This window comes from Neopsephotus bourkii, unplaced genomic scaffold (assembly GCF_033783945.1).
Source record: "Neopsephotus bourkii isolate Nb327-2 ecotype Australia unplaced genomic scaffold, CSIRO-AGI_Nbou_v1 NB_1350, whole genome shotgun sequence".
Taxonomy (NCBI): Eukaryota; Metazoa; Chordata; class Aves; order Psittaciformes; family Psittacidae; genus Neopsephotus; species Neopsephotus bourkii.
Window position 1 is genome coordinate 2,982,715 of NW_026901829.1, and position 23,740 is coordinate 3,006,454.

A 23,740-nucleotide genomic window follows, 5' to 3' on the forward strand; every position below is an offset into this window, starting at 1 on the left:
CTGCTGGACAGAGACTTCAAGTGGCATTCATCCGAGATAGTAGATATCAAAGCTTCAGGGCATCAGCAGCTTAGTCATCATTAGGGAATTTGGGTGCCTTGCAATAAAAGAGTTTAAGGTGGAGGGGTTGTGGTGTGGCTTTGCTATTAAGCATTAAGATCTATTAGCATTAAAATCTATTGCTGCATGAAGTTGCTGCAAAAGAAATGTTATGATCTTTGAAACAGAAAAGGTGATTAATGGAGGCTGTTATAGGCCAAAAAAAGGAAGGCAGCTTACTTTGCTTGTGAGCAGGTGAGGGGAGTGATGCTGAAGACAGCAAACAAGGAAAATTAAACAACATCCTGGAAATGTTAGTGTGAAAAGGCTCTCTACACTAAGGCCAGGCAAAAGGAGAAGGGAGGAAACATTGCACTGACATGTGGAGTTATGAGAACCTAGACCTCAATTTTAGCCATGTGCACAGAAGGAAAAGGCTCTCTTGGAGGTATTGCATGAAAAGACTATTCAAGACATTTGGCTGGATAGGAGAAAGGGAAGCAAGCCCCAGGTCAGATGCCATGTGGGGGCTATGGACACTGGTGTTAGAAGTATGTGGCAACAGTGTCTGCGGCAATCAGGGAAGCTTGAGTGAATGTTTAGCATCCTGGTTTCAGCTGGGGTAGAGTTAATTTTCTTCCTAGTAGCTGGTGCAGTGCTGTATTTTGGCTTTAGTCTGAGAATAATGCTGATTGATAACACACTGATGTTTCAGTTGTTAAAAAGACTGAATTCGTCTTGCACCTGAAGAAATCAAGTATTTAAGGAAAGAAATAAAGTTAGACCTCTACTGAATACTCAAAACTGGGAAAAGGTGATGTCCGTGATGTCCGTCCGTGGACGTATTAACAGTGGTTAGTGACATGAGCAGAAACTTCAGAAGAGGTTGTTAGTATGGAGGAGATTTAAGGAAAAAGTATGACTTCTACAGTGCCAAGTGAGCTAGTTTCATGCAGCCCAGAGTACCTACTCACTGGTCCTGCTTCAGAGCTCACTGGAAACTCTGATACCGGGTGAATGAAAGGGTCAGAAACTTGAGCCTGAGGGAACTGTCGGGAAGAGCACTTGATACAATGTAAACAACCCTTTCAGTGGCATGGGAGAGTTAAAAGAGGACAGGACAGTTGGCAAAGCAGGTGGGTTCAAGTGTAGGCCGCTTTTAGTCTGAACAAGACAAATGTGAAAGGAAGAAGCCTTTGTGCCTGCTCTGCTTTAGCACAGATAGTGATAGATGAGTTGGAAAGCTCTGCAGCATGGATGACAAATGGTCTCTGCTTATAGTGAAGGGGAAAGATGGGAACTTTGTAAAGTGTATGCTGATCCACCTTCTAAACTCAGTTTCTCTTATACCTGTGTCAGTCTGCAGGTATTGTACCATTATTACTAATATTCTGCATTAATTGTGGGGTGTTCTGTTTTTTCTTTTGTTCAGCACTGGTTCACTGAGCTTCCTCCTGTCTTAACTTTTGAGCTCTCAAGATTTGAGTTTAATCAGGCTTTGGGGAGACCAGAGAAGATACACAACAAATTAGAATTTCCTCCAATTTTGTATCTGGACAGGTACAGTATAATATTATCGACAGAGTCCTAGTTTGAATATAAATTACATCTCATGAGTTTGGTAAAGTTGCTGATGCATCTTATCCATGCTTAGATCACAGTAAATTTATTTTTTAGCTAGACAAGTTAAAATTTCCATGGGTTTCATCTGTTTCAGGAAATACACGTAGATAACAATTTAACACATACTGCTACATTGTGCCAAAACATTCTTGCACTTCAGTCTTTAATTTATTGCTAGATAGCGGTGTACTAAGGAAAAATAATCACACAGTTTATGAGTCCAATTGGGAAGGAGGGTTAGAAGTCAGCTATTTCATGGTGTACAACATAGACCGCATGGTTTGAAGAGGATTCTCAGCATGAGTGCATGCAGTTTATGTGTTGAGGTGGAATACCATGATGCCTTTCAGTTAGGTGCTAAGTATTTATTTGTGAGTCTAATTAATGAAACAGGAGTATTGCTATGTGATTGCCTCCTCAACTATCTAGTTTAGAAGCTTTCTGATTACATGTTTATCATCCCTAGTATGAACTTTTGATACTGGGGGGGTAAAGCATCTTCAGAAAAATGTGGGAGGAAGATTTTAGCATTTTCTTCTCAGTTCTGCTTTACTGCTTAGTGTATTGTAGGTTCTAGAGAGTGAGGTTTTTATTAGCCCTAACTGGTATGGCTGATGGGTACAGACCTCAGTTTCAGTGATTGGATACTGTGGGCTGACACCTCTTTCTAAATTTCATGTTTTACAGGTATATGCACAAAAACAGAGAAATAACAAGAATTAAAAGGGATGAAATCAAGAGACTCAAAGAATACCTCACAGTTTTACAACAGAGATTAGAACGGTACTATAGATAACTGTAAATGCAAATAATATTATGGGCTCCATAGAATCAGTCCTTGCAGCTATATACTCTGTATGTAGTTTTTTGCTCTAGATTTCCTTTCTGCATCTCTTTTCTTTTACTGTTTTCTTTGGAAACTGTGTATAAAGGCAGTAATTCTGATGCATGAAACATATTCAGAAAGGGTTTCTTTATTTAATTGCAGTCAACCACAAAAAAATAATTTTTTTTTTTTTTTAATATGTCGTTTGTATATGTGAGTCATGGCATTAATACATTTTATGGTTAACAGATATTTAAGCTATGGTTCTGGTCCTAAACGATTCCCCTTGGTAGATGTCCTGCAGTATGCCTTGGAGTTTGCTTCCAGCAAACCAGTGTGCACATCTCCGGTTGATGACTTGGGTGCTAGTGCCCCTGCCAGCAGCACGCTGCCAGCCCAGACCCCACCCAGGTAAGAGCCACCTCCTCCTGCTCTCCCAAAGCAAGAGGCCAATCGTCCGCTTGGTGCAAACCCAGCCACTGAGAGACAGGGGAGGAAGCTTACCTGCCATGTTCACCAGTTTAATACAGCTAGGCATATTCTAAGGTGTAAAGTTTCTGCTCTCTTCCTAGAAGTATTTTTCAGCACAACAGATGACTTAAATGAAACAAAATGTTAAGAATTTGGGTTTGTCTCATGTGCTTATAAAAATGTCTTCAGGTGGAGAATTATTATTTTCAAATAAGGCCCAATTCATAGAATCATAGAATAGTTAGGGTCCGAAATGATCTTAAGATCATCAAGTTCCAACCCCCTGCCATGGGCAGGAACACCTCACACTAAACCATATCACCCAAGGCCTCGTCCAGCCTTGTCTTGAATGCTGCCAAGGATGGAGCATTCACAGCCTCCCTGGGCAACCTATTCCAGTGCTTCACCACTCTAACAGGAAAGAATTTCCTCCTTATATCCAATCTAAACTTTCCCTGTTTAAGTTTGAACCCGTTACCCCTTGTTCTGTCACTACAGTCCCTAGTGAAGGGTCCCTCCCCAGCATGCCTGTAGGCCCCCTTCAGATACTGGAAGGCTGCTATGAGGTCTCCATGCACCCTTCTCCACACTGAACAGCCGCAACTTTCTCAGCCTATCTTCGTACGGGAGGTGCTCCAGTCTCCTGATCATCCTCGTGGCCCTTCTCTGGACTTGTTCCAACAGTTCCATGTCCTTTTTATGTTGAGGACACCAGAACTGTACACAATACTCCAGGTGAGGTCTCATGAGAGCAGAGAAGAGGGGCAGGATCACCTCCTTTGACCTGCTGGTCACGCTCCTTTTGATGCAGCCCAGGATACGGTTGGCTTTCTGGGCTGCAAGCACACACTGAAGCCGGCTCATGTTCATTTTCTCATCGACCAGCACCCCCAAGTCCTTCTCCGCAGGGCTGCTCTGAATCTCTTCTTTAAAGAGATTCCACCTAAAATTCCAAATAGACATAGTGTCTGGTGAAATCACTTCTTCCTAATTGCATTGTTTAATAATATTAATTTGGTCAGTATGTATGTGCTGCAGAGTTTCAGGGTTTCTGATGTACTATTAATCTGTTGATTTAGCCTCAGAGTTAAGCTTCTTTTCTGCTCTGCAGCTCACACTTCTCACAGAGCTTGTCAGGAACCTAACAGTCTGACTTTTTCAACACAGAGTAGCCAAAGTATGATGGAGATAAAGCTCCAATAATGTCATTTTTCTCAATATTGAAGCTATTACCGACAGCAGTATAACTTAGGGTCAGACTTGGTTAGGTGGACACTGGTAGTTTATAATAGAGCTTTTTATATTGTATTTGAAAAGTAGAGTTCTAGATTCTGGTCCAGTCAAGATGGTTAACTTTGTAGTTCAGACAAGTGAAGTAAATGAATCTAAAAAGCCTTTGAAAGATTTCAAATGTTTTACTGATATAATGTAGAAATCTTGACGATAGAAGACAAATTGTTAAAAGCTACCATTATTTGCATGAAGTACAGGGTCAGAAGTGATATACTTTGTTCAAACTCCTATAAAGGAAGTTTGTTCTGTAAAAAAAGCCCAGTATTAATACTTTCGTCAATCTGTAGAAACACAACAGAATGTTATATGAAGTGACACTGTCAGCTCTTGATGTTCTCAGAACTTTTTAACCTACTGAAGAATCTAGGTTCCTCAGGCTGTATCATGATGTTGTACACAAAGTAAAATGCTAGAAAGGTCTTCAGGTTTTTTGTTAGTGAATGATTACATATGGGTGGTCTCTCTGGGCAGAGAAAAATCTGTAAAAGGTTGTCGGTTTTGATACTCTGCTGCTCTTGTAGAATTTCTCTAGTTTTCCTGGCTGCTTTGCTGTTTTGAGTTAGGGGATGTGTTTGAAGCAAGTTCAGATGGCTTGGTGCTAGATTTCCAGTGTGCCATAAATACCAGAGGTCCCTTTGTTGTTGCTGTTCAGTTAATGTTAATGGTAGGTAGGTGATTTTATGGATTTTTAGGATTTTATGGTCACTGGGCCATAAGACAAGCTGCTCTGATTTTTCAGTTTCAAGTTTGTCAATAAATGTTTCAAACTGTAGTGATTATTTGTATGATGTTATTTGAAAGTGTTGAATAGCATTTCAAGTAAACCAAACTGTAGCTTGACCAATCCAATTCCTTTATTTTTGGAAATGGCAGCCAGAGTTATTGTGCTAACGTGTACTACACCTCCAGGTTTCCAGAACTGACATACTGATGCCATATTGATATTGTAGGTATCTTCCCTGTAGGAAATTACTACCTTTAAAATTTCTGTTTTCAGGTGAAAAGCTTATTTTTACAGTGTAGCTTTTAGTTTATATACATGGTGATTCAATTTTTATTTTTTTTTTAATTTCATGTTTTGAATGAATGTAGCACAATAGAGCAGCAGGGACCTTCATCATCAGATGTTCCAAGCACATCTCCTGTACAAAGATCAGTAATACATAAACCATTCACACAATCACGAATTCCTCCTGATCTGCCAATGCATCCGGCACCGAGGCACATCACTGAGGAGGAGCTGTCTGTCCTAGAAGGCTGTTTACATCGCTGGAGGACTGAAGTAGAGAATGACACTAGAGGTAATGCCACAAGCTGGGGAGCGCATTTGCCTTCGGAAAGAAGTTGTGAAAGTGGGGGAAATCACCTTAATGTCCATGTGTGTGTTGAGTTGCTTGTTTTGTGCTTCTAAACTTGCCTCTAGCAAATAGGAAGGGAAGTTAGAGATTGTAATAGACTGAAGGTATATGAACGGAAGATGCGTATTGGGTGTTGAGTGAGGCGTACACAGTGCTTCAGTGTGCATTGTACTGGGGGAGTAGAGTGAAATACAAGTGTGATCCATGACAAAGAAAGTTTCTGCAGTCGTGTCTGAGCTGTCACTGTGGTATTGGCTGGGCCCATGCTTTGAGTTGGTGCTGCAGGGGAGTTTAGGATAGGGTGACCCTTTCTACATGGGAAAATTCGGTAAATTTCTGAGCCAGGGCTTTTTGGAGTGGGTAGAGCTTACAGTCTGTTCTGTTGCTCTGAGGAAAACAAAGGAAGTTGTTGTTCCAGCAGGAGTGGGCTTGGTTGAGCTCTAGGAAGCTAGCAGCAGTGCATTATGAATCACTGTCACTGCTTTATCATCTGAGAAGGTTTAGTGTTTGGCATGTAGATAGAAAAACAGATGCACCAAGTGTGAAATGTATCCTTGTTTGGCTTTTAATGAGATAAAATAAAGATGAAGCCACATGCAGTTATGCGGCATCACGAAAGAGAGCTTCTTTTTTATTTCTCTTTCAGATTTACAAGAAAGTATATCTAGAATACATCGGACAATTGAACTGATGTACTCTGACAAAACAATGGTCCAAGTAAGTATAATTTCTGCATGAAATAAATCAAACCGAGTCCTTTTTGTCACTTTAATGAAAGTTCTTTGATGCTTGAAAATAAAGCAGGTATACAATAGTTATATGTAGTAGTTTGTGAAATTTCGTTAGAAAGTCATAATGAGTTTTGTGAACCTTTTAATTAAGCACAGTCAGATGAAAGGGAATATTACAATGTTTTACAGGTGGCGTACTTGAGTTTAAGCAGCTTTGTGATGAAAAGCCCAAATATGTTCTATGTCTGCTTCACCTTCTTGACTTGAATGCAGAACTTCAGGTTTTGTATAACAAAATTTTCTCACCCTGATCTGACAATATTGCTAGGCAATCTTATGGCTTTAAGGTGGCAAAGCATTAGACAGGAAACAATTATTTTTATACTCAAATGCTTATTGCCTTTGTGTATTGCAACTTGCATACTAATACTTAGGAATTCAAGGCTCCTGGTTTAAATTTATAGTTAATAATGCCAGTGGGCTTGTTGTTTTGGTTTTGTTTTTTTCTTTTCTATTAAAAAACCCCCTCAAAACCTCTGTCTAGATTCGGTATTAGTCACAACCTTGACTGTTAGTCTAAGCTGCCTTTTAGGGAGTTTCTCATGCTGTGTACTCTGAACAGCATTTTTAAAACGCTTTGCTATGGAGCTGTGGCTCCTGTGGTATTTCTTATGTTCACATATTTACATTCACTCACTTCGACAGATTTTAAGCTTAAAAATTACTTCCTCTGTTACTTTGTTAGGAAAAAGAACTATTTTCTTTCCATATAAGAAGTGTTTAGCTTACAGTTTTCCTTGAAGTATATCTTTGTTTTGTACATGGCTTGTAATAGTTCGTGGCAGCTCTGAACTGTGATGTTAAGGGTTTCAGGCAGACTTGCCTAGATGCGTTTCTTTAGGATTGCTACTGGCAGGCATTTTCTTTACTGGAACATTCATACTGCACCGGGAAGGCTACAGGCTACCTATCATCCAACAGCAAAATGAAGTAATTTGCTAATTTCACATCCAAACAGCCTACCTGTGTTGGCTTAGGTGTTACAGGAGGGAGGAAATACCTGTGCATGGCGAAGCTATGTCAGCAATCATTACAATTGAAAAAGGAGATTACTTAGGAAAACACCTCGTCCTAGTGTAGTATAATATAGACTAGATGCTTTTGGTTTTGTTTTGAAACAGAATTCCAGCAAAAGGAGGATGGAAACAGTATATAGATTTGTAAAGGGCGTTCCTGTGCTGTGCCTGAAAGTAGTGAGATATGTTAAGTGACAGTTAGGGAACAAGTAGGTACTGAATCCATCTGAAATCTCAGGGTGGCAGTGAAGGCTGGCCTTCTACAGCTCAGCCTGTTTTGTCCCTGTGGGTGTTTTGGCACAATCAGGTGGCAGGTGCATACAGCTGTTTACTTTCCCTTGCCTGACTCTGCAGGGGACATTTGGATAGATCAGTATTGTCCCATTCTATGGGAGCAGTTTCACATCGATGTTTTCCTCTGAATGATACGATTGTAGCACTGAAAGCTTTACTATTGTGAGACGATAAGGTCTGGGCACATAAAACTAAACTTTTTAAGGAAAGCATATTACATTTGTGGGATACTTCAAAGTGTTCTTATGAATTACTTAAGAAGCTTTTCATCTTGTGTTCTTTTTGATTCTAAGGAAATTACAGTTGCTCATAAAACTCTTGTCAAATTTTCATATGAAATATATTCCCAAAATTCTTATTTTGTCTTCTCCTCCTGAATGAGTAAGTTTCATCATTCAATATTTGATTATTTCCCTCGTTAAAGAGATGCACATGTTTTTCCTATGGGAATTCATCTTTGATATATCAGCTTTGATATATCTGTTCTGTAGCTACATGTGAAGAGGATGGTGAAGCTCCATTTCTGTTTCATGAGTAGTAAGTGTAAGCTAAGTGTAAGCTAAGAAGTTTAATGCCAACTATTTACTTGATGTGTTACCCTGTACTGTGAATTACTGTTGATATAATGGCTTATCACAAGAGATGCCTGTTGGCACTGGACTCGCCTGTCTGCCAGTCACAGACCTCTCTGGAGGACTTTCCTGTAAGTTCAGCATGGATGACTGACAGCTGATACTCCAGAGCTGGAGGAAAGGGTAGGGGACCTCAAGCTGACCCTGTTAACATGGTTTTAAGATAAACGATTTAAATTCAGCTGGGATTTTAATGCCCTATTTTGGAGTGAGGAAATTTTATTACCAAAGTCTGAAGAGACTTCACTAACCTTTTATTTATGAATCAGGATCTGTATATATTTATGTGCATATGCATGGGCTTGCAGTCATTTTAAGAAGGCTTTCACACTATTATCATAACAGATGTTAAAAACCTCAGAGCATTCAGATTTAAGTACTTGCTAAGATTTCTTCTGTGTGTGCTTCTTTGTGCTTGGGAGCTTTTCTGTGCTGTTTGGTTTCTGGGATGACAGACTGTTTGATTCCAGCTGCTGTGCAGTCAGTCAGCTTTATAGTTCAAGGAAGGTTGCAAAATCTCCAGCTCTTGCATATAGCCTGGAAGAGAATGATCAGGCTAAAAATAACGTCAGGGAGTCTATGAAGTCATAGTTATATATTTATTTACAGTTACTAATTATTGTGGTGCTGAGATATTTGCAACAAATATTTAGTGGACCTTGTGTAAAATAGACCATTTATCTACAGTCCAAACTGTGACACCAGTAGAATATGGTTTCAGGGTTTTCATCCTAGCTGAGCTGTTGTCATTCAGGCATACTGTGCATAGCAAGAAAGATCAGGTTTCTCTTTTATGTTGTGTATGTTACTTCAGCAGGTTAAAATGAGCAGCATGTGCTTAGAAGTAAGGAGGCACTGATACATTCTGCTTCTCTTTCCCTCAGATTTCCAACTGCTTACATTGAAACAAAGTTGCCTATCCTTCGTGCTTGTTAATGAACTCATGGGATACTTTTTATGTTGACCCTAGAAATTGGTATCTTCCTTCTTTCCTTGGTGAGGAGGGAGGTCAGCTTCATGTGTTCCATGCTCCTCTCAGCAATGCTTTCACTGATACGGTTAAAATACTGGAAAACAGTTGTATTCCTATTCTACTGTAAAAATTTTACATTTGGGTAATGGAAGTATTCAACTCCCAGATACTTCTTAAAATAAACTCTTGCTGGCACATAGAAAGCACGGAGTAGTTTACCTTGAATTTGCATATGCCTTTCCAGACTTCAGGACAAGTTTACAAGGTCAGAACTGGAGCAAATCATGGACACTCAAGGCTGACACATTTGAAGGTTTCTGTAGATTCAAAGAAAGTAGGAATGCTAAGGAATTAAGAGAATGCCTGGCAGTGAAGGCAGCAGAGTAGACATTTGTGCTCACTAGTGTTTTTAAGATCTCTTGTAACAAGTAGCAGTAAGTAAAATAGTTCAAAGTCCTCATGCTTAGTGGATTGGTAGTTTTACCTTTTTGGATTTCCTTTGTGCTGTGTTTTGATCCTGTTTCATCTTATTTTTGTTACTTATATTTAATGTAGCTATTATCTCTGACAGGTAGTAGGAACTAAAGGCTTGCAAGAAGAGTTTGGCATTTTTATGGTTCATTTTGTTTTTTTTTTTTTTTTTTGTTGTTGTTGTTTTTTTTTTTTAAGGTTCCTTACAGGTTGCATGCTGTGCTTGTTCACGAAGGTCAAGCTAATGCAGGACACTACTGGGCATATATTTATGACCATCGCCAAAACAGATGGATGAAATACAATGATATTTCTGTGACAAAGTCAACTTGGGAAGAGTTGGAACGGGACTCTTTTGGTGGTTACAGGAATGCCAGTGCATATTGCTTAATGTATATAAATGATAAGGAGCAATACTTGATACAAGGTATTGTTATAGATGTGTTTTCTGCATGATAAAGAATATTGAATATGCCGAATGTATTGATAAATCGAACTTCTTTTGGATGGATTTCCAGGTTTTTTAAATGGGTTTAATAATTGCTAAGGTTCTATTTCTGCTCATTACTGTTATTCACATTGGTTTTTGTGTGTTGAACAGTTGCTCTTCAACTTCTAGATTAATAAAATAATGCCAGTATTTCAGGATTAAGACAGCAAAATAAATTACATTTGCTAATTTATAAACATTTAGCAATTTCTCATTGAAATGTGAATACCGTGGCCTTATCAACCACATGTTAACAAAAGTAATACGTGAATTGGGATTTTTTTTTCAGGTCATGTAGTAGTATGTAACTATAAGGCTTGTATGGAAGTTTTTGGAGGGAGGACAAAGATCCCTTAGGATGAGTTTTGTGGGGCCTGATAATGGTGGCTAGGTTTATGGGCCCTGTAGAGTGGCTATACCACTCTTAATTAAGTCTGAGGCCTGCTTGCTGCAGGACAATTGCAAGGTGATTTATTTCGCAGCATCTGGGGTACTCTTGCAGAGACCATTTTCAAATCAAAAATGAAGGTTATTCAATGTAGCCGGTGTTCTTAGCAGTTGGCCTTCCAAATCCTTGTTGGCCTACCCTCCTTCCCCTCTTCTGCTGGCAAGTCGAGTTGTGTCCAGCTCTGTGTGGCAGTAGTCTAGCTGTGGTGTGGTTTTTGTGAGGTTTTCTTTTACTGAATGTTCACAGTTATTGGGTGCTCAATGGCACAAGAGACTCATCTTTCCAAATGACAATGATCTGGTGGTGCCCAAGAACATATAATCCAATGATCACAAGAGCAGTATCATACGTCTCAGTAGCAGATAAGCGTCTGACAGATAGTAAAATCAGTTAAAAGTAATACAGTTTTTTAATGCTGTACTGTATGTTTTCAGTAGTTGAGTTGAGGAAATTTGTTGAACATACTTCCTTTTCCCCTGTTCTTTCTTTTCCTGAAAATTCTATTTCATGTTGATACAGAGGAGTTTAACAAAGAAACGGGACAGGTCCTTGTTGGAATGGACACACTACCTTCTGATCTAAGGGATTATGTCAAGGAAGACAATAAACGGTTTGAAAAAGAACTTGAAGAATGGGATGCAGAACTTGCTCAGAAAGCACAGCAGGAGAAGTTGTTATCTCAGATACCCAGGGCACCAGCACCCTCACCTGCTCCAGGTTAGCTTCTTCTACTTGTTTGTAAAAGGAGTAGAACAAAAAAAAAAAAAAAAAAAATCACTGGCTTTTGTATCTGTTTAACAAAAGTTAATTTGTGTCATCTTTAATGACAACTGTTTACTCAGCCAAGGTAACTGTACTTGAAGTTTAGTCTGGGGATTTGTTTGCATTTTACTTTTTTACATAAAGTACAAAAAAAAAAAAAAAAAATCCTGGCTTTTCTGCCGTCCCTCCTCCCCCCCCCAGTTTTGCTCAGCTTTTACTGATTTTTATTTTTTTTTAAATAGAAACTTTGGCTTTTTTAAGAAGACTTCTCAGCAGTCCTTGAGAATTTATTAGTCCATGAGTGATGTCTATTCTTCTGTTCAGAGTGATTGAGTAGAAGACCTACCTTCACATTTTAAATTAGGACAAAATTTAGAGCTGAAGAGAAGAATAATGTATTTGATGTGATGTATTGAATAGATCTAGCAATAGTAGGGCCCACTTAAGAAATTACTATGTAAAAACAAGGTTGTTAAAACTGTGGAAAATACTCTGAACAGCACCACTGAGGCCACTGCTTTTAGGAACCCAGCTACCAAAGACCACTGGCAGCGTGACTAGAAAGCATGTGCCTGCTTTGACACAGAAAAAGCTGTTGGGTTTTAGGTTACGTCTGCCTTGTGGTCCATTACAGAATGCTGCATGTACATTATGTGAAAGATGACACAATGGATTTGTGATGAGACTGCTGTCCAGGTGTTCTCATTGATGTTCTTGAGTCATTAAGACTAAGCATATATTTCTGATAACTATGACTGCAAACTGAATGTAAAAAGTGCAGTGGTTTAGTGACATTTCTGTTTTTGCAAACTGTGGATAATGACTTCATCTTCTAGATGTTTTGGCTTCACAGACACTTTGAGACACGTTTTAGTTCTTTTCTTAGTAAAGGAAAGTATTAAATGAATGTTGTGTTTGTCAAATCTGCTTTCATCATGTAAGAATATAAGATGTTATTTATGCTAATCAATTTTATTGCCCTCAAGTGGGGGAAACTTTGAGATTTCCCTTAGGCAGAAGAATATAATGTATTGTTAATTTTGCAAAGTAAAAATCTGGCACCCAAGTGGTTGTAGGTCATTCCATATATTGGAATGTCCAAGTAGAATCTTATCTTTGTTCCCAGTATTCCCCCATATGATTGTTGAGCACCTACCAGTCAAGAGCCTTACTGGGACTATAGACAGGATGGGTCTGTTGTTCTTCATATAAAATCATGGGTCTATTTTTATATGTAAGTGTTCAAGATTACCTGAGACTAAGACTGGTGTAAAGTTTTATTTGTGACTGGTGTGACCTACCCTGCATTTTCTGGGTGTGTTACCTGTCTATGAGACAGTGATCCAAATACAACTAATCAATTCAAAATTTATGCTTATGTTAACACACAAAATTTTCATCTTATTTCTATTCACGAAGTTCAAGCAGGAGAACCAGAATATTTAGAGCAGCCATCAAGAACTGATATTTCAAAGCACTTAAAAGAAGATTCTGTGCAAGCGATCAATAAAGCTTTAGCTGAACAAGAAGATAGAGGTCCAGAAGCTATAATGGATACGGTGAGGATATTTTGAAGCTTGAAATACTTTTGCTTTTGTTTTGCAAGTGGAAATGGTACAATAGCTGCTAAAAGGGGGGGGGGGGGGGGTGTGGCTTTAGAAACTTCGAACTGAAAATTACTGTTTCTTCAGAGACTGCCCAACACTAAAGTCCGTTCAGAAAGAGTGTACTACAGTAAGGGGTGTAGTAGAAGAAAAATATTTAGATGCCCTCTAAGTGATTTAAGTACTTGTCAAGAGTACAGCATATACTGGAGATACATACAACTTAGGTCCGTGCAAAATTTGAAGCATGCTTCTGAAGTTCAGGTCCTCATTACCCAAAAGCAGTACAGTCCCAGATATCTTTGAGGACAACAGGAAAGTCCACTTAAAACCTTTGAAAACAAGGTGGCAGCTTGACTCTTAGTTGGGACGTGTCCAGTCCTTTCGCCTGTGGTGTCAGGAAAGAAGTGCACTTTCTCTGCTAAACTGAAATCAGAGGCAACAGGGAAACTATTCCAACCCTGGATGAAAAGGTGCTCTACCACTAATGTTTTAGGCTGCTGCGTGTCTGACTGTTTTGAGTTCTTGGAATACAGAACAGCTTATGGGATGTCTGTTTAATATGAACGACCTCCAGCTGAAGGGGTAGTTGTGAAGATACCAAACCCATGATAAAATGTTTTGCATGGTGGTGTCCTCGTTCTAGGGTCTGTGGGCATCTATGCCAGTGGACTGGGGAAGAATCTTACAGAGTTAATTCTACAGATCAACTGTTTTAGTTCAGGCTAGTGACACTGCACAGTGATCAGCCTTAGAACTTCACGACTGTGGTTGAGGAGCCACATGGGGAGCGTCATGATAGGCATTAAGAGACAGGTGCAGGTTGTCTTATTCCAATATTTCCACTGCATTGTTCTGCAACAAGGTGGATGGCTCTTTAAAAATAAAACAAACAAACAAAAAAAAAAAAAACAAAAAACCCCAAACCATGCAAACTCTTATTTGAAACAAATATATTTTAGCTATTAGAATCTAAAGCTAGTTTGTAGGTAATTTGAGGGTTCTCTTAGTAAAAACTGCTCTCTGTATACCCAAGTTTCAGTTAGGCAGAATTGTGCTTCATGCATTCTGACATGCAGACATATATTCCTTTCCTCCACTTTCTGTTTGTCTGCTTTAAAAGAAGAAAAGACAACACCAGACTATGCAACAAACAGGATTGTAGGTTAGCCACCACATGATCATTTGTGTCCATTTTCTGCCCTTTTGTCCTTTTTCTCTGCCCTTTGACTGCACAATCTTCTTTTGTATTTATATGGTGCTGGATGTAAATAGATACTCTGTGTTTCTAGAATCTTTGTTAAAAATGAGACTATTGTAATAGTTGCAAAACAAGGAGCATGGCACTCTGCTTAGATTAGACTCAAGGTTTAAGTACTGCAAATGTTGTAAACTGGCTATTATACAATGATAAACCATAGGAACTGCAATTTGCCTCTGTTGTTTAAAACTGGCTTAACATAGCAAGAATTTTGGTGACTAGCATAGTTTTCCCGTTTTTCTGTGTAGTTGTTCTTCTAAAAAAATAAACCAGTTGAATGTAATGTGCCTTTAAATATATTTTATAATACCTTGATTGCAAGAGGGTTTTTTCTCCTAAAGTGTCAGGGAATGTTAGCCTTCAGCTTGTTGCTATCCCCTAGTATGAATTCATCAGGTACTTCAGATATATGTATTATCTTTTTGGTGAAATGCATGAAAAGAAGTGGTGGGTTCACATCCTTCAACAACTGCCTGGAATTGGTAGTACATGTTAAAGTTGCAATACTGGCATAGTAACCTCTAGATGGGTGAATAAAGGACAAATGAAGTTGGTAGCTTTTTTTTAATAATTAATGGCTTAATTTTAAAATGTACTTATTAAAAAATAAGAAACTGTAAGTAATTAGAATATATAAGTGATATATATATATTTTTCTCAGAATTTCAGCAGTGCACATGATTTGACTTGATCAGTGTCAGTTTGTGCCTTTCCATCTTTCTCTTGTTTTCTGATTAATTTCCCCCCCCCCCCGTACTGATGATGGTTTTTTTCTGCAGACAGCTGATAATGCCCCAGCTCAACCAGCTCCTAACCAGCGAGTTGTAGAAGTGGCGATTCCTGATGTAGGGACTTTTGTGATTGAGTCAGAGGAGGGGGGTTATGACGATGAGGTACATTTGATTGCAGTTGTGTGCACCGCTCCTTTTTGGTGCTTTTTTGTGCTGCCTGCCTGATGAGAATTTTTGGCATGTTTGCACATCATGGCACCTAACAGATTCTGTGAAACTAAATGCTTAGTGATTTGTTACCTTAACAGTGTCTTAATTTGCAATGAAATGAGAAAGGAAAGCACTAGCTACTCTAATTGGGCACGCTTTGCATGGTACCATTTACACTGGAGGTGTATATGTCTTTTTAGCTGTGGAAGTTGAGTGTTTGTGTTAGGCCAGGTAGCAATTGAAATGCTGGCCCTAGATTGTGGACTACTGTGTGATTTAAAAAATGACAGGATGCCGAGTGATCTTAATGTTTGTGCTTTCTTGTCAGTCCAATAAAGCTTAAATTCAAGTCTGATACCTTATTTGCCAATGCCAAGGTTAAGCTTTTCAAATTTAAAGGATTAAGTTATCCATGGTTTAGTGTGAGGTGTCCCTGCCCATGGCAGGGGGGTTGGAACTAGATGATCTTAAGGTCCTTTCCAACCCTAACTGTTCTACAGTTCTATGATCCATGGAAATAACCTGGAACTGATATGGCTGGTGGAGCTGACTCTTCCAAAGCTTGAGAAACAAAACCATAAAGTTCTTGCCCTCCCCCTAAAATCAAACCTAGCATGGTGTATGTACCTGTTACTACTTGAGGAACAGATATCATCTGCCCATGTTATCCTGAGAAGCCAACCTTAACAGGTCATCAGACTGTCCTGCCTTGGCACAGTTTACTCCATGTTTGGTTTGGTTGGGGATCGTGTTGTTGCAGCCCATAGTCTCAGGTTTCTAAGCATTTGTTCTTGGGTGGACTATGGGGAGCTTTTTCTTCCATAGGCAAATGGGTACTTCAGGTCATTCTGCCCTTTAATTGGGATCAGTTGTAACTACAAATATGGGGTGGGGAGTAAAATAATTTAATTGACATTTTCACACTGAGTTTGGCTTGTTTTCCCCACCATTGTTCCCATACTTTTTCTAGAGGATGGTAACTTTCTTCCGTATTTCCGTGTTCTGTTTGTAAGTGTATTCACTTGGGTTTTTTAATGTTGTTCTTGTGTGGGGAAACCTTTCCAGAAGGTTTAAGGCTTTTTGTCTTTTGTTGCTGTGCGAGTTGCTGTGCCAGTTATAACTCAGGGAGAGAGGGAGTTTTTCTTTACTCACAGATAACAAAGAAGAAAGGCCTTCCTGAGTAAACTAGGTATATCAAATTGTTTGTCTATAACTGGTATGAATAGCTGTGAGATGTATGTTTTATGTTTGGCTTTGTGTTTGTTAAACATAAGAATTTGTCTGCGAATGGTTCAGGGACCAATTGTATTTTCAGCAATGGGGTTTCTTATTTTGGTATTGAAATACGCATAAAATACAGGCGATATAGTTTGTTATGTTTTTAGTATAATATGTATAATAGTGTACTAAAAGTGTGTTTGGTTGTTTTTCTTTCTACTTGAAACTGGTCACTGGTAGTGCTTATCAATATGTACTTTCTGACGGACACTAATGCTGAAAGATGCATGTTTCTTTCCTGGGAAGTTTTGACTGTGTAACTTTCAAATTGCTTTTGACATAGTTCTGTTGGGGTTTTCTTGTGGGTTGTTTTTTTGTTTGTTTTGGTTTGTTTTTGTAAGCTTCCTGTAATCATATGTCCTTACAGTAAAAATATATACACATGCCATGACTGACTTGCAGAATGTATACACCAGATCTGTATTGAAATGTGCCATTTCAATGTATGCATGCACTAAGTTGCATTTTGTCTTGCATGAGACTAAAAGCATATTGAATTTGGTCATTAAAATATTAATCATTCAAAACTTTTACCTTAAATCCCTTGTGGCAGGTCATGCTGACCCCGAACATGCAAGGTATTATCATGGCTATAGGTAAAGCCAGGAATGTTTATGACAGGTGTGGGCCAGAAGCAGGGTTTTTTAAGGTACAACTAACATTTTCAACTTTTTCTCCTCTGACTTTTGTTGTTAGATAAGCTTCTCCCTTCACCCTTTAGTGCATATAAGGGCAGTTCCAACATTTATACATACTCTGATATCAGTCCTCCATTTAGATACTTCTCACATTGAAAACCAGGCTATTTTCCTGTCAGTTCAGCAGTACACTGCCTTGGTATTAGTACCTTATATACCTTTCTGCATTTTAGCTTTCTAATCATAGTAGGATGAAATTTAGATATGTAATCAATAAGAATATGCATTGTTTTCCCCTGCTAGTAGCAAAACCCATAGCTTTGCTAGACTGTTTGAGAATTCAGGGTTTTTTTTTCACCCAGGGACCTTGGCATTTAGTCATTGGTTAGTTATTTCGGAGATGTTCTTGTTTTATATTCCTCAAAAGATTTTCAGTACATCAAAATTACTTTTCTTTGTGTAACTGCATGTATGTTAATAGTATTTATTTATGCAGTGTTTTATTACCAGGAATTAAACATAAGGCTTTTTGTGGTTGAGGCTTTTCACAATGATACCAGATTTTCAAATGTGTTAGTCTTCTTAAATATGTGAACTTCTGAGCATTTTTTGCTCATGATCTGTCGAATTTTCAGGGTATTAGAAAGGGAATTACTTTGACATGATGTAAAATCCTCTCATGTGATTTGGAGCAGGGGAAGAAGTTTCTTGCTTGTTGTTAAGTAGTGATCTGGTTTCTTCTTAATGATATGGTTGCATTAGAAGAAATGTAAAAAACAAAACAAACAAACAAAAAACAAACCAAAACTCAAGCAACAAACAAACAGAACCCAAGTGAAAATCACCACCACAAGATTTTCAAATGCCTTGGTAAGGAAATCAAGATCTCATGGTTGGTTTGGTTGTCTGTTTGTGTGGGTTCTTGTAATGGATACCTGTAATGGACCATAGTCTAACCCTCTCTCAGGGAATGGAGAGATACCTGCCATAGGCTCTGTTTAGTGAAATAGGTTTTGTTTTGGATTCAGTCATGGGTTTTTTGCTTTAATTTGATTTTGTGTTTTTCCCCTCAAATTTATTACTTAATGAAAATGTCTTTTTTGGTGGTGGTGGTGGTGGTGTTGTTTCTGTCAAGTTGAAAAAAGCCCTGCTCATTTGGTCAAATGAGACTCTTTACCAGAAAGTTTGTTTGCAGCCAATTATTTTACTTAATATGAAGGGTGTTTTAATAATTTTAAACCAGAAATGCAGTTCAAAATAAGTTTCTTTTTATTGCTTCAGAGTTGTCAGCTGAGCCCTGTTTTGATATGTTCTTTGGTTGTTAATTTTTAATACTTAAATGTTTTCACTTCATGGGGACAGAATTTTGTCTTTAAGTGGGAAAACGTTCTGACACAAAATTGTTGGAGAGTAGAAAAGTTTCCTCACTCATTTTCTGCTGATTTGTGTTTTCAATAACTCATAAGGGGTGGAACGTGCTTCATTTTTTGAAGAACGCAGTGTGAATGTATGCAGATGAAGTGGTCCTACTTTTTAACAAAATTTGTATTTTGAAATGTGTCAGATAAATCTCATGTTACTCCATAAACCTATTGTAGAAGCTTCTACAATATTTTTTTAATACTGTTATACTCTGGGTCTTTTCATGTATTTGATTTTTATAAAGAGAGTTTCTACAGAAAATTGTGAGTTCTTTTCTATGATGTCTTTATTTTAGTGTAACTTAGATAAAGCCCATTTGATGTGGGTCATTGTTACTGCTAAAGTTTCATTCCCCCTTTAGAGTGAAAGGCTTGAGACATGACTAATACAAACCCGTTAAGATGCTTCTTCATTGGTGACCTCTTCCAATCATCCTTTCTTAAACTTTATAGACAGCTCCTTGCAGAATGTTTGCCTTAAAATTTGTATATAACATTCTCAGTGAGAAAATGAAAGCATGTGATATTTTTTTCTATCATCCCTTTTTCCTATATGCTGTGTAAAGAAATAGTGTTACTTTTTTAAATTGTACATAGGATTTCTGAATATGTAGTAAAACATCTTTTGTTTACATATGTATATAAAATAGAGGGCTCATGTTGCTTTTTTCTTCCTGGTTCTAAGTAATTATCTGAAAAATGCCTAATAGCAATTGTCTTTGTTTCTGGCCTACCCCAATGAACAGGGTTAGGTTGCATAGTTGTCCATGTTGGTTTTCTAATGGTAGAATGTCTTCTGATGTAAGATAATAGAAACCTAGTCTGTGGCTTTTGATATTTATAATTGGTTCTCACAGACTTCCTTTTTAATGGTAATGCATATGAGTAATATTTAAAAATACTGATGCAGAACATTCTCCTTGGTTTTAAAGTTCTCCCCATGCTCTGTATTTAAGTCTCTATGAATAATATCCTACCCATGTGTTTAGTCCTGAAACAAAAAGTGTACTAGTGATGGGAGCCTAAATTTCTCATGGTTAAAAGTCAAGAAATTACCTGCCACTGCCAGGTATTTCAACATAAAGGAATTTGAAATATTCAAGAGGGTATTTTGTGAGCTTTAGTTTATACTTCTGTTGCATTGAACTTTGCTAATGTGTGAAGCTACTGTGCTAAGTTATTTGTTTCAAGTTGGCATTTAGTGTTTGCAAACAATCCGATCATCTCCCTGTTTTGAGAGATAAATTATGGAACATATTAATATTTGTTACCGTATTTCCAATTTTTTTTTTTTTGTTCTTGTTTAATGCTGTATAGTTTCAGTGAATCAAATCTAATTGCTATAACAGATGATGTTCATTAAAACCTAATGTGCTGGTGAAGCTGGAAAAATAAATGCTTCTGATGACCTAAAAGTCAATATTCAGTAAGGACCCTGTCCTGCCCTATAGAAGACCAGTACTATTTGTATTAAAGTATTATTTTCTTTAGAAATCCTACAATTTGATTTTTTGAAAGATCTTTCTCACTTAGTGTTTCCAAAATCATACATGTTCCTCAAACTTTCGGTAGAATTTTTCATTCACGTATTTGCATTTTAACCCTGTATTAGAGGTACTTTTTTTAACCTCATGAGGTTTGTAAAGTGTATGAAATCTTACACTGTTTCTGGACTGTAAAAGCTCACAGAAGCCTCTCTGGGGATTGGATAAACCTTTGCTCAGGGACTGTTTTTGAAGTAAAGGTCTGCCTGGGATTTTGGCAGGCTTAGTTGGGGAGACACAGGAACAGGTTTACCATTTGTTTTTGTTGTTTTTTTGTTTGGGTTTTTTAAACGTAGTTCAGATTTGTTAGAAGTGTGATCTGTGGAACTGCTAAAAATATATCTTTAGGCAAGTGGCTATGGGATATGGATTATCCTGTTAGTGTTTATGATGCTTAAGAGTTAAAAGCCAAAATGAATAATATATATTTTTGAAATTATTTAGGCAATTAAATTGGAATACACACGCTTGCTAAAATTAGCCCAGGAAGATCCACCACCTGAATGTGATTACCGCTTGCGTCATGCAATTGTGTACTTCATCCAAAACCAGGCACCAAAGAAGATAATTGAGAGAACATTACTGGAACAGTTTGGAGATCACAATCTTAGCTTTGATGAAAGGTAGTAAGATTTGTATGTCTCATTTCCTGTGCTCGTGAATGTTCTCTGATGTGTGGAGAGGCCCCCGCATATTCAGCTAGTGTATGTTTGCTCGTGTGCTTGTTTGGCTTTCTCTTCCAGTTAATGGCTTGCAAGTAGATTTAAAAAAAAAGACAAAAAACAGCATCTTTATAAAAATCTCTATAAAAAGAGTAAGGAAGAAGTTGGGCTTCTATTCGTATGAAATAAGGAGAAAAACACTCAGTGTGATTCATAATTTTGCACAAAGATTTCTGTACCATCTTTCAAAGCACTGTGCAAGTCTTTGTAATTTGTGTTTCTTTGCTGCCCTGAAAGCCAGCAGTAGACAGCAAAGCATTACAAGCTAGATGGGTAACTTACCTGAGAGTAAGAGAGTGTCTTTTCCACTTGAAATTCTATCTATTTTTTTTTTAAATAAGTAAATAAATAGAAAGGCAGAGAACATAATTTTTGTGTATTGTTATTAGAATAACCTTCTAATGTTACTTTTGAAAGTGAATATTTGGAAATTTAAAGCATTCTGGATTTTAAATTAAAAATTGGGCAATGCTGCAATTTAGCAGAATAAAACAAGAAGTAATTCTTAGATAGTACAGACCTCTATCACATGTACTTCAGAAATATGCCCTCTCCTGCTGAGAGCACATTTTTCACAATGTTCTCATACTGGTTTGCATAAGGCTGTAGCTTATACCTCTTTGAGGCTGTTGTCTGTGTATGGATAATGTTCTTTGAGAATTTCCAGTAATACTCCATGACTTCTTGTTGCTTTTTGTAAGGTGCCGTAACATAATGAAGGTTGCGCAAGCTAAACTTGAAATGATAAAACCAGATGAAGTAAACATGGAGGAATACGAGGTCAGTATTTTTTTATGCTTTGATTTAAATTGCAATGTGAAATAGTTATCAGTAAGCTGAATTTTATCTTCACAAATTTCTTCTTGTCCTACACTGAGAAGTTAAAACTGGTTATTGTAAGACCATTTCTTTGTGGGAAGACTGTTCTTATCAGTTGGTCTAAAGCTGGATAATTTTTTTCCCCCCACATCTAATTCCAATGACTTGAGCCTAAATAGATGTCATGTATTTTTGTCATTTTTCACCATATGAGCCAACTGGCTTTCTCTAGTTAGAAACAGCAACAGAGTGAAGGTGGTCTAAGCCCAGCCTTACTCATATTGAGTACTGGGTCACAGCACAGTCACATTTGTGGTTTTCTTCCAGCTGTCTCTGCAGCCGTTCCCTTTTTCTTATGAACAGATTATTTTGTTTGATGAGAACATACATAACCAGTTTATGTATTTAATTTTAATTCCTCTGCCATTAAAACAAAAAAATCAGAAAAAGAAAAGCTAATCTTAGATATTAAATACTTGTGACTAATATTTGCTGAAAATAATTTATCTCTCATTTAAAACTAAGTTTGTAGCTGATTTTTAGTGTCACTTTCAACTCTGAATAATACTGTTCATTAAGGACTCTTAACAGTGGATACTTATGTCCTAGGCAGATTCCTGTGCACCACTTAGAATGCTTTCTAACCACTTACAGAAGCTAACACTTTCTGAGTAAATAACTGAGTGCAATGTAAGGAAGAAGAAAAAGGCTGTTAGCTTCTCAGCTGTTTTTGAGAAGAAAGGGATCTCTTATAATTCTGACTGTGGTTCCTCAAAGATGCTTTGTGTTCCTTTCAAACGGTAATAGATTCTGTAAAAATTATCTAGAAACAGTTTAAAAATTTAAGTATTTTCTTTTAATTGAGGCAGGGCAGATTTAGGCGAGCTTTACACATGCAGGCCTCCTGGGGTCCTTAGCACTTACTGTGAGTATTCAGCACTAAGTAAAGCATGTTTGTGTGTGTAAAAGAAAAAAAAAAAGTATTTCATGTTTATGAATGAAGTTATGTATACCCTTTCTTATATGCAGAGATGGCATCAAGACTATAGAAATTTCAGGGAAACAACCATGTTTCTCATGGTAGGATTGGAGTTTTTCCAGAAAAAGAGGTAAGTGTTAATATAGGACTCAAATGTAGTAGTGATTTGAAGGCAAAATGTAATACTGATAAGTAAAGCTATTTTTTAAATTAAGAACTGTTTAACATGTTCTTCATTTTAGTTAAGTATTTATTCGGTCCATTACTGTCTTCACTCTTGCATCTTCCTCAAAATTTCTCACAACTTCCTATTCTTAATCTCCATTTCCAATCTCTTGCCAAGCTATGGACTCTTTTCAGAGCACTGTCCACATGCACCCATATTCCTCTTTCTCCCCTACTCTTAAGTGCTCTGGTATCCCTCAGCCATAAGAATCTTTCCTCTCTGTAACCATATGTGCACATATATTCATCTGTTTTCATCAGCAATCACAATTAGACAGGTTAGACCGGACCCTCCTTTTGTTGTCTTTTTTTTTATTGGGTCTTCCCACAGAAGCCAAGTTTTTCCTTCTGCATTTATCTGAGCCAAAATTCCACCCATGAAGGGTTTTAAAGGTCAGGAAGAAAGAACACATATGAAGAAATCTATCATCCGTAACTGTCATAGTTGTAGCTGCTTCTTCTTAGCTCCATGAGGCAATGGTGATTTATTCCCTGCTCTTTTTGAACCAAGACAGGAGTTATGGCTATATAAAATTGGTGACATTTATATACTTAATATACTAAACCTAAAATTTATTCTCTGATCTACAAATGCAAAGAGTATGGTAATTACAGCATAAAAACCTCAAAAGATTCTGCAGAAGAGTCTTTAAAACCGAATTGCCTCTTTCTTCCATGCCCAGCCAAAGGAATTAAATGATGAGCTGCAGAATACCCAGTGGCTGACATCTGTGGTGTGAAAATTACAAGCTATTGCATGATACAGATATTTGATTGTGAAAACAATTCTGTAGTCAATGTTTAGCTGATTTCTCATGTAT

General features: G+C 37.6%; 1 protein-coding gene across 3 annotated transcripts in view; it reads left to right on the plus strand.

The window, feature by feature from the left end:
- Positions 1 to 23,740, plus strand: part of USP25 (ubiquitin specific peptidase 25) — a 93,305-nt gene that overhangs the window by 64,072 nt on the left and 5,493 nt on the right. For 2 of the 3 annotated variants that reach the window (XM_061366701.1, XM_061366703.1), the window contains 13 exons: positions 1,472 to 1,599; positions 2,350 to 2,445; positions 2,738 to 2,899; positions 5,345 to 5,553; positions 6,257 to 6,327; positions 9,986 to 10,214; positions 11,245 to 11,442; positions 12,907 to 13,046; positions 15,132 to 15,245; positions 17,125 to 17,220; positions 20,619 to 20,797; positions 21,598 to 21,676; positions 22,745 to 22,824. In XM_061366701.1, the coding sequence (XP_061222685.1) occupies positions 1,472 to 1,599; positions 2,350 to 2,445; positions 2,738 to 2,899; positions 5,345 to 5,553; positions 6,257 to 6,327; positions 9,986 to 10,214; positions 11,245 to 11,442; positions 12,907 to 13,046; positions 15,132 to 15,245; positions 17,125 to 17,220; positions 20,619 to 20,797; positions 21,598 to 21,676; positions 22,745 to 22,824 (1,781 nt within the window). The remainder of the gene's footprint in view (positions 1 to 1,471; positions 1,600 to 2,349; positions 2,446 to 2,737; positions 2,900 to 5,344; positions 5,554 to 6,256; positions 6,328 to 9,985; positions 10,215 to 11,244; positions 11,443 to 12,906; positions 13,047 to 15,131; positions 15,246 to 17,124; positions 17,221 to 20,618; positions 20,798 to 21,597; positions 21,677 to 22,744; positions 22,825 to 23,740) is intronic. The other variant, XM_061366702.1, reaches the window with a different exon arrangement.